Source organism: Electrona antarctica, assembly GCF_951216825.1.
Source record: "Electrona antarctica genome assembly, chromosome: 10".
Lineage (NCBI taxonomy): Eukaryota > Metazoa > Chordata > Actinopteri > Myctophiformes > Myctophidae > Electrona > Electrona antarctica.
The window spans coordinates 7,666,950-7,680,316 of NC_136791.1; the positions used below are offsets into that span (position 1 = coordinate 7,666,950).

At 42.7% G+C, this 13,367-nt stretch overlaps 1 protein-coding gene across 4 annotated transcripts in view; it reads left to right on the forward strand.

Annotated features, from left to right (window-relative positions):
- The window catches only part of golga4 (golgin A4), a 47,928-nt gene that overhangs the window by 33,216 nt on the left and 1,345 nt on the right, over window positions 1–13,367 (forward strand). For 3 of the 4 annotated variants that reach the window (XM_079512780.1, XM_079512782.1, XM_079512783.1), the window contains 4 exons: window positions 408–476; window positions 1,628–1,703; window positions 10,015–10,112; window positions 12,816–12,902. In XM_079512780.1, coding sequence (XP_079368906.1) covers window positions 408–476; window positions 1,628–1,703; window positions 10,015–10,112; window positions 12,816–12,902 — 330 coding nt within the window. Of the gene's footprint in view, window positions 1–407; window positions 477–1,627; window positions 1,704–10,014; window positions 10,113–12,815; window positions 12,921–13,367 lie in introns of all 4 variants that reach the window. The other variant, XM_079512781.1, reaches the window with a different exon arrangement.

Genomic DNA, 13,367 nt, shown 5'->3' on the forward strand with positions numbered 1-13,367 from the left:
GTTCCAGGTGGTCCCCAGTTAAATGATGGAGAGCTGGTACCCAAATGGACCCATAGATGACTCTATAATTTAACTCTTGAGAGGGTAAAATGACTACAGATGACTACAGAGATCATGTGTACCGATTTTCGTGAGATTTGGATGAAATCTGTGCGACTAATTTAAACAAGACCGTTGTGGAAAATTTGGGGCAGAGGTTTAGTTGGCATCCAGGGAGTGTGTGTGGCATCAACCAGGTTAACGGGGCCAGAGATTGGCTGGTAACGGACGGACGGACGGAGTGCAAAACATACTCTCTCCCCATGCCTTCGGCCTGGTGGAGACTATAATGGGCCTTCCCTTGATATGAAAAAGGTACCCACTGGAATAGATATGTTGAACCGTGGCTTTCACACTCTCTGTCACAGGCTCAACTCGCTGAGAAGACGACGCTACTGAGCGAGGCCATACTGAAGGAGCAGCAGTTTGTTGACAGGGTGAGCCTTCACAGTACATTTGCATCCCTAATAGTGTGCCAGTGGAACCACTGGTCCATTTGGTTCCATTTGTACTGTACATGCACATACACTCACCCATTGGCCAAGTCACCCTCACTGGTCCATTTGGCTATTCATTCTATAGTATACACTTTCTGACTAAAAGAACTCTCAGGATTTTACACAGTGCTCCCCTACTGTGTTTCTCTCTGCTTGGGGACAAAATGGACGTGGTCTATACAGCAAATCCCTCACACTGTATTCTTCCCAGGACTCCGTTGCCCCTCGGCCATCGGAGCTACTGCTTCTCCTAATAATCGAGTTAATTACATAGCACATCTGTTTACATTTGGTATAACCTTATAAACAATTCGAGTGCCCCCCCCGGCCATCCCACGGTTATTCACACACACACACACACACACACACACACACACACACACGTGTGTCATTATCACAAACATCCCCCACGGATGACCAGGAAACTGCACTGTTCATATTATCCCACACACATTAGGTTAATGCACTGAATAAAACCACTAGAGGTTGTTGGTTCTTAACCACTTAGCACTAGCACACCCTGCTTTGGGGGGGGGGGGGATATTCACCGGAAATAGCCGATCTACAAGTTAACTTGTAGACCGAGTACAGAGCCAACTCGGTCTACAAGTTAACTTGTAGACCGAGTACAGAGCCAACTCGGTCTACAAGTTAACTTGTAGACCGAGTCCAGAGCCAACTCTACAAGTTAACTTGTAGACCGAGTCCAGAGCCAACTCGGTCTACAAGTTAACTTGTAGACCGAGTACAGAGCCAACTCGGTCTACAAGTTAACTTGTAGACCGAGTCCAGAGCCAACTCGGTCTACAAGTTAACTTGTAGACCGAGTTGGCTCTGGACTCTGTCTACAAGTTAACTTGTAGACCGAGTCCAGAGCCAACTCGGTCTACAAGTTAACTTGTAGACAGAGTACAGAGCCAACTCGGTCTACAAGTTAACTTGTAGACAGAGTACAGAGCCAACTCGGTCTACAAGTTAACTTGTAGACTACAAGTTAACTTGTAGACCGAGTACAGAGCCAACTCGGGTCTGTTTTACCAAGTAGAGATGGTTCATGTGGCTTGAACATGTTGTATTGTTCTCCCCGGCAGATCCACTCACTTGAGGACAAGATGAGGTGTGTCCACAAAAACTCTGTTGTAACTCACCTGGGGAGCTCATTCAAAGGTAATGTAAACACTTTAACCCATTTTGGGCGGGAACCCCTTTTGGTGTTAGCATTATGTTATGCTTTAGCTATTGAAAAATAGCAGATCTACAAGCTCATAGCGCGGCACCGAGTGGCGCGCTACGAGCTTGTAGGACGACTGACATAGAAACACAGCTTTTTCAGAAAACTGTCAGGATGTAGAAGACATTTTTAAAATTTCGACGTCAGGCCTAAATGGGTTAAAGAAAAAGACTTACTCCTATCCAGAAAGACTTAAAGAAAAATACTTACTCCTATCCAGAAAGACTTACTCCTATCCAGAAAGACTTACTCCTATCCAGAAAGACTTACTCCTATCCAGAAAGACTTACTCCTATCCAGAAAGACTTACTCCTATCCAGAAAGACTTAAAGAAAAAGACTTACTCCTATCCAGAAAGACTTAAAGAAAAAGACTTACTCCTATCCAGAAAGACTTAAAGAAAAATACTTACTCCTATCCAGAAAGACTTAAAGAAAAAGACTTACTCCTATCCAGAAAGACTTAAAGAAAAAGACTTACTCCTATCCAGAAAGACTTACTCCTATCCAGAAAGACTTACTCCTATCCAGAAAGACTTACTCCTATCCAGAAAGACTTACTCCTATCCAGAAAAAGACTTACTCCTATCCAGAAAAAGACTTACTCCTATCCAGAAAGACTTACTCCTATCCAGAAAGACTTACTCCTATCCAGAAAGACCCTAGTCAACAAAGGACGAGGTGAATGGAGTACAATGATGAATTGAAAATGGAGGACCCTTATGTAAACAAGTCTTTTTCTGGGTTTTATCCTCTTAGCAGTTTTTGTATTGACCTGTACTTTCCTTGAACTGTACCCATTCTGCAAGCTGTTAATAAAATCAATCGATGGTAAAAAAAAAAAAAATGTAGCCCTACAAAGTAACTAGGGTGTCACGTAAATGGCAAGCACAACATCTGTCTAAACGACATGTTCTCTAAATGACGTTCTGAACCTTTGTGGTCAAGCAAAACAAATCTAAATAATAATACAAATCACTGACATACATAACAAGAGTATACAGTAAGTAAGTAGCATAGTATAACTAGCATCTGTCAAAACAATAGGCAGCAGCCTATTACAAGGAATGAGCAGTGCTACGCTGCTAGGGGTGACATAGAGTCTGAAGAGGTGAGCTTTCAGACTGCAACGGATAATGGGGAGTGAGTCTGCAGTCCTGACTGCGAGGGGGAGGTCATTGCACAATTTAATTTCCGTTTCAGGAAAAGAATGATGATGTACCCATATAGACCATGCATTATTCATATTGCATTGTGAGTGAATGTAGCACTTTCTCTCTCATACGCACGTACACACACACACACACACACACACACACACACTGTTGTAGGTACATGATGTCTACGTACTTACAGTATCATTAGTAGACACATATTATTCATAGAATGAATAATGTGTGAAATATAGTTAAATCAATTTGTAATAAATCAGTTTGTTACAGCTTCACTATTACTAATTGATTTAACCATTTAATCTGCTAAACTAACTAATCTCAATTTTACAGGACATTATGCCAAACATAATTGTTAGTCTAATTAATAGTCACATAATTGTAGTGTACATGCATAAATGCCTGTATAATGCAGGGTACTTATCAATCATTGTCATCATCGGGGAGACATATTTTTAAATCAAAACCAAAACAAATTGATTTAGTACTCCGGATTTAAACATTGGGGGAATAATCTTTGGTGCGTGTGAGCTATAGTTTGACGTTTATGTCCCCTCCAGCCCAGCTGGCCTGCAGGCTATGGGAACACGATGCTCTAACGCGCTGCCATCAATCTACCTAGTCTGTGGCGCACGCACTACTGAACATGGATCAAAAATATGGGACAGGCGTTTCGGAAATACAGGACAGCGTGCAGGGGGTGGGGGCACTTAGGCGAATCCTACAGCTACAGACCTTCCCTGCTGGCATAATAAAGAGAATCTGCTGTCAGAAGGGGGGGAGAGGGGGGGGGGGGGTCCAGTGAAAAGTCATCCCTGGACTTAATGGCTTTTGCAGATCGAGCTCTTTTCGTTTCCCACAGCAGACCCCTCAGCGCACACATTTTTTCCCTTCTCTCCTAAATCTTCACCATTGCCTTTCAAATCACGACTAAGACACATATACCTCTATAGGCGCCTCTGTCTTCCCTTAAGTTCTTGTACTCACCAAAACGTGTGGCCTTCGCAATGAACCTCTTCATTGCGACTCAATTTAGCCTCTCATGAGTGCCTCAACCCGTCTTGCTTAATTCCCGCAACTGCAATAAAAAGCTGTGTCTCCAGGTAGAGCTGACCGATGAGAACGAAGTTGATACCCCCCCCCCCCCCCCCTCTCCTGGGTGGGATGTCGACTCAGTCGGGCGGGAGGGGGGGCCGGGGCAACCTGGGGTCAGGAGGACAGAGGCGCGAGGATTTATTGAGCACCCGTTTCTCCACGCCTGGTGATCAAAGCCTTGTTTGGACTCCACTCTCACCTCTACCTATCCCCATTCCCTCATCAGTGTGTCTGCAGACAGACAGACACACCCAGGGCCATTTGGCATCATCTCAATGACTTCCAGAGAGGCCATATTGAGTAGTGTCTTCTTGCATAGTACAGTGATTCTCAAACCTTTTTTGCCATTTGGACCCACCTATTCTTGGGGGAACATTGCCCCCAAAATTGCTGATCTACAAGCTCACCTCATGATGCTGGGTGAGCAAATACAAGAGATTTGGTGTAGAACGAAAGCAGAACAAGTACAGAGCCAACTCCGGCCTCTTTCACTAAGTATAGGGGGTTATGAGATGGCATAATTCCTGTCGACTTGCTCTGTGTCTCAGAGGAGGGCTGTGGACAGTTCAGAAACCTGTCTATCAATGACAGTTTGGTCAAACTCAATCATTTTCTTTTTAACCCATTTAGGCCTGACCTCAAAATTTAAAATAATTCTTCTAAATCCTCCAGTTTTCTGAAATAAATATCTTCACGATTTTTTCAAAAATAGCAGACCTACAAGCTCATAGCGCGCCACTCGGTGGCGCGCTATGAGCTTGTAGATCTGCTATTTTTCAATAGCTAAATTATAACAATGTTTAAAACACCAAAAGGGGTTCCCGCCCAGAATGGGTTGACAATGTCAACTATTTCAGCATGCTAACCTTTCCAGTACAAGGAAGGCTGTAGTAGTTTCTATTGGCTTTGAATCTCCATTGATGAGGTCATTGGTTGGCAGGTTTCTGAACTGTCCACAACCCACCAATGAGACGCAGAGTAATTGTGCAATGATGTGATCAGCATGAATGAGGGCTAATTGTATGATTGATTGATTGATTGATTGATTGATTGAAATATTTATTAACAGTTTGCAGAATTACAGTACATTTCAAGCACAAACTCAATACAAAGGCTGTTAACTGTGAGTGGACGACCCAATTAAGCATTACACTTGTTTCCAATAGGGTCCACCATGTTCAATTCATCAAAAACATTTAGAGACGTACAAATAGACACTTCTATATAGACAAAGAACAGAACAGGAATTCATCATAAAGGAGGTAAAAAGGGAAAAGAAACATATACAGTGAGGGAAAAAAAGGGGTGGGCGGTGGGGGGGATTCACGTTCAGCTCCGTTCATTTGTTTGTTTTCCTTGGAGGAGCTGCGTTGGGTCCCCAAGTCGGCTCCGTGGCCGTACCTTGAGTTGGCTGTGTAGCCGTAACCGTATGAGGATAATGTTGAAAGTGGATAAAGTGCTCCTTTTATTTCAAGGACCCCCAGTTTGGTTATGCCACAGATACCCATTTGATATACGATTTTCTATCCCCGGGACCCCAATCTACACTGTGAAATCCTCATTGTTATATCAACTGAGTGTGTGTACAAATGGACCCTTAAAATGGTGGGTCACGGGTCCATTTGGTAACCCCCCCCCCCCCCCCCCCCCCCCCCCCCTCCTCAAGGACCCCATGTTGAGAACCAGTGTCAGTACAGTAGTAGTGTATACTACATTGACAATATGTGATAATAATAATCTTTATTGTCCCGAAGGATATTTGTCTTCACAATCTGTTCAACACCCACATCAAAAACAACACAGAGCACATAACACCAAGACAATACAAAAACAAAAACAAAACATGAGTTCCCCACTGCGTACAGAACCATCCTATCGGCGGGGCAGTTTGTTTAATGCCGCGATGGCTGAGGGGACAAAGCTCCTACTAAAACGGACCTTTTTCCATGGCAAGGTTCTGTATCTTTGTCCAGATGGCATGAGGTTAAAGAAGCGATACAGGGGATGATCAGTGTCATTTGATATCGAAAGTGCTAGCCGTGTGATGGCCTTATTGTTCATATCAGAAAGTGTGGGTGTAGGAAGTCCGATGATCTTGGAAGCAATACGGGTGATACTGAAAAGTTTGTTCCTGTTAGGCATGGACAGTATGGTGTAGAAACATGCAGAGCAGTACAACAGAACAGGTTGAATAATGCTTTTGTACAATAATAGCAGAAGATGAGGAGCAACAGATAATGATCTTAATTTACGGATTACATGGAGTCTTTGCTGATAGCGTGACTGGATAGATGTAATGTGCTGATCAAACCTAAGTCTATTGTCCAGTGTGAGTCCAAGATATGTGAAGCTGTCAACCTGTTCTACTGTTATACCATTAATGAGGAGTGGGTTAAGTCCAGTGTGGTTTGTTTTAATGACCAGTTCTTTTGTTTTGACCACATTCAACTCTAGATAGTTGTCAGTGCACCACTGTGTGAAATGAGAAATGGTATTCTGATAGACCGTAATGGAGTAGTCCGAGAATGGCAGTGTCATCAGAGTATTTAAAGTATGTGATGTTAGTGGGTGAGGGGCTAATACAGTCATTTGTGTATAGAGTGTAGAGGAAGGGACTGAGGACACAGCCTTGAGGGGCCCCTGTGTTGGTGATAACAGTTGATGAGAATGATGTACCTACTTTAACTGTTTGTGGTCTATTGCTTAGGAAGTTGTGAGTCCAGTGGATGAGAAGTGATGGGAAGCGTAAAGTGGTAGAATCATTGGCATATGTATTCCCAGCACTGTGCTACTTGCGCCATAGTTTTCCATTCATAGTTTATTTTGGGTTAATGGTATAAAATAGCCGTAGGCAACGCGTTAAAAACATTGCTCGTTAGTTCTGTAGGTTCAGTATTAGGGTGCTCATGCTGCGCTGAGCCATTCTTTCCTGCGTTTGTGGCTGGCACTTAATTTGAACCCAGGCCTGTGCTGAACGTGTTGGGTTGCTAATGGGAACATGGTGCATGCTTTGTAAGATAGCAACAAGTGCCAGAATTGAGCTGGAACACGAGAGCCTTCTGGAAGTTAGCTGTCCTTTTTTTTTTTTAGAAGAAGAAGAAGAAATTACATGGATTTAATTTGCATTCACACACTGAATGTCTTAGATCTCCTTCCTGGTGAAAAGTTCTCGCTCCGTTTCTATTTGGTCGAGGGAGCTGTGTAAGTGTGCACTCTGTAAGCACTATGTTGTGTTGTGTGTCTTCACTACAGTGTCTTCACTCTGTAAGCACTATGTTCTGTTGTGTGTCTACACTACAGTGTCTTCCCAAGTCATTATAAATGATGTGTAAGCACTATGTTCTGTTGTGTGTCTACACTACAGTGTCTTCCCAAGTCATTATAAATGATGTGTGAAATCATAATGTGAAAGGACATTGGACAGAGCAGGCTAAGAATGCCTGCCACCCGCCAAGACATTTTGCAAGTACATTGTTGTGTGTGTGGTCATACTGCAAGCAGCTCATCTAATAATAACATTATTACACACTGTTTAATACTGTGAAATTACTTTGGGTTCTTCTTACCAGTGTTGCAGAATGTCTCATAGCATAGCAACACTTTTGTTTTGTTTTTATTTATTGAGCACTGTAAAGCCACCCCACCCCACCCACCCACCCCCTGGGGAGGAATACTAATATTGCAGCATATACATAAAGTAAAATAAAAGATTCAAGTTTAAAACCTATGGATAAGGGAATGCCATAGTTAACACAAGTTCTAACAAACTGATAAGGCACATTTTAGCAGACTAAGAGGAGACCAAAAGAAAGTCCAGACGTGCCCATATCAACAAACGAACAAATACAAACATACACAAATGAGGTGATCTAGGCCTTCTAGGGGAACGCTTTCCTGAACAGATTTTCAGAACTGACTTTGCTTCTTTTTTTTTATTGCGTTGGGCTTTCCCTAGCCTGGGTGCTTGGATGGCAAAATCCCGGTCACCCTTTGTGACTAAAGATAACATACTGAATTATCATGACATTCCGACTAAATATAACATACTGAATAAATGTACAGTACACACAAATTGACAAAGATTGTGTACAGTGAATTATGTGCATTGAATATGTTTAGGAAGGAAACTAAAACTGTTCAGTAAAGTACAGCACTCTGAAGATGTGTTGGGCTATGTGTTGGTTCACCTATGTCATGGGTTTTCAACAGGTGGTCCGTGGACCACTGGTGGTCCGTGAAGGTGTTGCATGTGGTCCCTGACCATGCATTTAGTAATGTAGGAAAGTGAAGATTCGTATTTGAATTTATTGTATTGACCACAAGTTGAGAAACAATGCAGTAAATGATCTGGTGACAAATGATGACGCGTCGATGTTGTCAGTTACTGGGAAGTCGGATGTCAAGAACTTCCACAGAAAAGTGAGGTAGAATCTCAAGGGAAACCGGATTGCCTGGTTGAGTCACCATTAAGGAAATGTGCCCAGGCCCAGGCGGTGGCGTAACCGTCTGGGCACCCGACTGGTAATCCAGTCGCAGTGTGCCGCGGGTTCGACTCCCGAGCCCGACACGGCCTTTACTGTCTTCCCCCATCTCTCTCCCGTTTCCTGTCAGCCTACTGTCTGTCCCTTCAAAAAACCAATAAAAGGCGTAAGCCGCAAAAAAATATCTAAAAAAAAAAAAAAAAAAAAGGAAATGTGCCCATAATCAATCGCAAGTGTCTGCTTACTCATATAATAAGTTACAATGAACAACAACATGAGTTCAATATGGAAGGTTAATTTCTTTCCCCCACACCACGACCATATCCCCCTTCCCAACACAACAATGGTCCCCAGGTTAATTCTCAGACAGGGTGGTGGTCCCCAGGTTAATTCTCAGTCAGGGTGGTGGTCCCTGGTTCATAATCAGTTGAAAACCCCTGACATATGTGACTATGAGTACCAGTAGGGGCAAAAGTGGCGCTGTTGTGCCAGAAACACAGAGAGAGAGAGAGATAGTGCTGCACTGTTGCTTGCTAATGACAGAGAGGGAGAGGGGAGTTGCACCACTCAGTTCACACGGGTGTGATTGTTTTCTATACATCTAAACATGATATCTTGATGCCGCTACGATCATTCACATTGACATGTCGCCTTCCTGTACATCAGTGGTTTTCAACCCCTTTCATATCCAGGCCCATTATTTATTCTGTTTGAGTCTCGGACCACCATTTGATGACATTTAGCCCCTCAGACCTAAAAGATTTTGTCTACAATTCCATGCTGATGTGGTACTATTAGCCCATTTTGACCTGGGAACGATTCTACAAATGTCTTCTAAATCCTGACAGTTTTCTGAAAAACCGTCAGTCGTTCTCAAACATTTTCTTGTCAAGGACCCCCAAAAATATATGTAATTGGCCGCCGACCCCCATCTGAAAATATGTTGTTCGAGGGACCAAAGCAAAGATTTGAGTTAAAAACGTTCGCTCTGTAACAATATATATTCAAAGATTTCAGGCACGTTTTCACGATTTTTCAAAAATAGCAGATCTACAAGCTCATAGTGCGGCACTCGGTGCCGCGCTATGAGCTTGTAGATCTGCTATTTTTCAACAGTTAAAGTATAATATAATGCTTGAAACACCAAAAGGGGTTCCCGCCCAAAATGGGTTAGGAGAGGAGGAACGTTGATCAAAATAACAATTCTTCTACATTCTCTAATTGTGTAGACTTCTTGTAAATTAAGTAATGCAGATGTTTTAACAATAATTCAACTCTTGAGAGCATAATATGAAACCAAATAGACCCTTTTCATTTTACACTCTCAAGAGTTAAAGATCTATAAGGGGTCCATTTGGTTTTCCAACTCTCCATCATTTAGCTGGGGGACCACCTGGAATACCTTCAAGGACCACTGGTGGTCCCCAGACCACTGGTTTAAAACCACTGCTGTACATACTGTACCAGATTCACTTTATCTTTGTTCTTTTTGTCTTCTAGACCCTGGGTACCACTATGCCGATGCTCTCTCAGAACCCACTGAGTTTGAGTACCTGAGGAAAGTGTTGTTTGAATACATGATGGGACGGGAAACAAAGGTAACTTGATTTGTACACGGTTGATTGATTGATTGATTGAATACTTTATTAGTCAGAAATGTAAATGGCAGAAGATACAGTCAACATAGCATAAATAATAACACAATAATACATGTCCTCAACAAATGCAAAAAACTATGGGGTCTTTTTACGTCAGTGCCTTACCCCTCATCCCTAAATTTATTTGCCTTTTTTCCTTTTTTTTCATTATTGAATAGTTCAAATAGCCGCTCTACAAGCTCACAACACTTCGATGTAGATCGGCTATTTTAAAATATTTTTTTCAAAATAGTAAAAAAGGCAAAGAAGTTTAAGGACCCCCTTATCCTAAAGCAGTGACAAAAAAAATAGGGCCCTATATGTACAAAGGACCAGCTCAGTGGCCTTGTGTTAGAGTGTCTGCCCTGAGACTGGGATTTTGGGGTTCAATCCCGGCCGGGTCATACCAAAAATGGGACCCAGTGCCTCCCTGCTTGACACTCGGCATCAAGGGTTGGATTGGGGGTAAGTCCCTGCGACATACTAGCGTCATGTCCAGGGGGTGTACTTGTACATCAAGCTGCCTCATGCTACAGAAACAGGAGATAGGCTCCTGCCCTATGGGCCTCATGGCTCGGCAAGGCTACTTACTTCCTTTCTATGCGAAATTGCATTTTCCTTGTGGCCTCCTGATGGATGGTGTTTCAGTCTAGTTTTGATAGAATCCAGTGATTTACATCTTTCAATGGATGGTGTCAGTGCATTACACATTTTGGTGGCAGAGTTGTAGAAGGCAAATGTTCCCATATTTGTTCTATATATGTTTAGTGCCAGATCATTGTCGCTCCCTCTAGTATTGTGGTTGTCACTCAAGGAGATGTAGTTAGTAGTCATGTAAGAATTAAAACCCACATTTTAAAATCCTGACAGTACTAAACAGTATTTGACAAATTCATTCAAAGCCTATAGTGTGTGTGTGTGTGTGTGTGTGTGTGTGTGTGTGTGTGTGTGTGTGTGTGTGTGTGTGTGTGTGTGTGTGTGTGTGTGTGTGTGTGTGTGTGTGTGTGTGTGTGTGTGTGTGTGTGTGTGTGTGTGTGTGTGTGTGTGTGTGTGTGTGTGTGTGTGTGTGTCCGTCCATTAACCAATTAAGTCTGATTTATACTTTGTCATGCAAAGGTATTAATGTGTGGCAAACATAGCCGATCTACAAGCTCACAGTACATACAGTAGCCATGTATTGTGAGCTTGTATATCGGCTATTTTTGCTACTTTTGTGTGACACTGTAGTAGTATGACTGTAGTATTTGTTTTTGCTCCTTGCCCCCCTCCCCTCCTCCTCCTTCCCTTTATTTTTTCTATGGAAATCATGATACGATGGAACTATGCACAAAAACAAATTTCACCCACTTTTTTTTTTACTTCTGTAAACCTGTGATGTGACATTCCGATTTTGATGACAAATTCGAATTCAGAACAAGAACAAAAACCAGAAAAGGTTGAAATATGGCGATAGGTTTTCTGCCTGACAGCGACTTTTTAATGTGGTTTTTGGCCCTAGAACGGCATGCCCAAAAATAGGGACGCCAGGGTTTAAAGTGGTTAATTAGCCAACTTGTCTGCCACGTGAAACTCGAGCCCATTTTTAGAAGGTCATGAAAAAGTTGTGCCTTGTCCATCTTGCAGCACCCAATTAATGGCGTTGTCTGTAATTAACAGGGCTATCGACATGGTCCTAAAGCCAGCAGGACTTCCCCCTGGTCCCCAGCAAACTGTTAAGTCTTTATGGCATCGCGGCAGGCCTCCCTGGGTCGGGGAGGAAGTCCTCCAGGCAGCCCACCAGCACATACATTTTACATGACGCAGACTTGCCCATTTTTTAAGACTTGACCGGCCTTGTTTAGCGTTAGTCGAGCGGTTAGGTTCCCTAAACGGCAGCCCTGTTTCTGATTATCCCTGTATTTATGGGGAAACGCACGCAGCCTGGCAGATGGGCCTGGAGTTGATTATGGAGATAATGGGGTTTTTTGTCTTGTTGTTGGGTTTTAATTGTCTCCCAACGCGCTTGATTTGATTGGGTGGCGATGCGAAGGGGCCAGGGGTTCACAGAGCATCTGTGCCTATTTGGGAGCTGAAATATTGAAAAGCCGAACAAGCAGCACTGGTTATCCATGTAAGCCCTATTTTATACTTAATCGTACGATGGTGGTGTTCGGCAAAAATAGTCGGTCTACAAGCTCACAAGGAGACGCGTTACGATGAGCTGGACGTTTTTGTAATTGCTTATTATGACATGCCCAAAATGGAGATGACGAGATGAAAGTGGTTAAAAAAAATCACACCTGTGTGAACTGAGTGGTGTAAGGTCTTATATAGACTGATCAACTGTGGTCTGACATAATGTCTGACGTAATGAAATCACACCCGTGTGAACTGGGTGACCATAGCAACCATGCTCATTTTTTAGTACGAACAGACACGTAAACTAACAAAGCTGAAATCACACCCGGGTGAACTGGGTGACCATAGCAACCATGCTCATGTTTTGGTACGAACAGACACGTAAACTAACAAAGCCAGTTGTAGGAGTGGTTTACACCACTCAATAACAAAGCCAGTTGTAGGAGTGGTTTACACCACTCAAAAAATCATCAGAGCTTTATCCTTATTTAGAACATTAGTAGCTCATGTTTTATTTTCTCCTTTTGTTTCTGACCTCTCCCACAGACAATGGCCAAAGTCATAACTTCCATGCTCAAGTTCCCACCAGACCAAGCACAGAAGGTTCTGGACAAAGAGGACACAAAGGCAGTTGTAAGCATCTTCTGATGGGTAAACAGACATCCAGTAGATTCCTCTTAACCTATTTTGACCTGAGATCAGATTCTAAAGAGGTCTACTACATCCTGACAGTTTTCTGAAAAAGCTATGTTTCTGTCAGTCGTTCTTCGATTTTTCAATAATAGCAGACCTACAAGCTCGTAGCGCGCCACTCGGTGGCGCGCTATGAGCTTGTAGATCTGCTATTTTTCAATAGCTAAAGCATAACATAATGCTAACACCAAAAGGGGTTCCCGCCCAAAATGGGTTAATTTGCCAAATTCTCACGCTCTTGAAAATAAAAAAGTATATATAATATATTTCTATTGCAATAAGTACATGTAAAAAGAAAGTAGCCGTTTTCATTTGAGATCATTTCAACAGTATCCAGATACTTTAGGAAGGCTAGGGAAATAACAACAAAAGTCAATCTCCGGTTCGAATGCTCCACAAATGTTA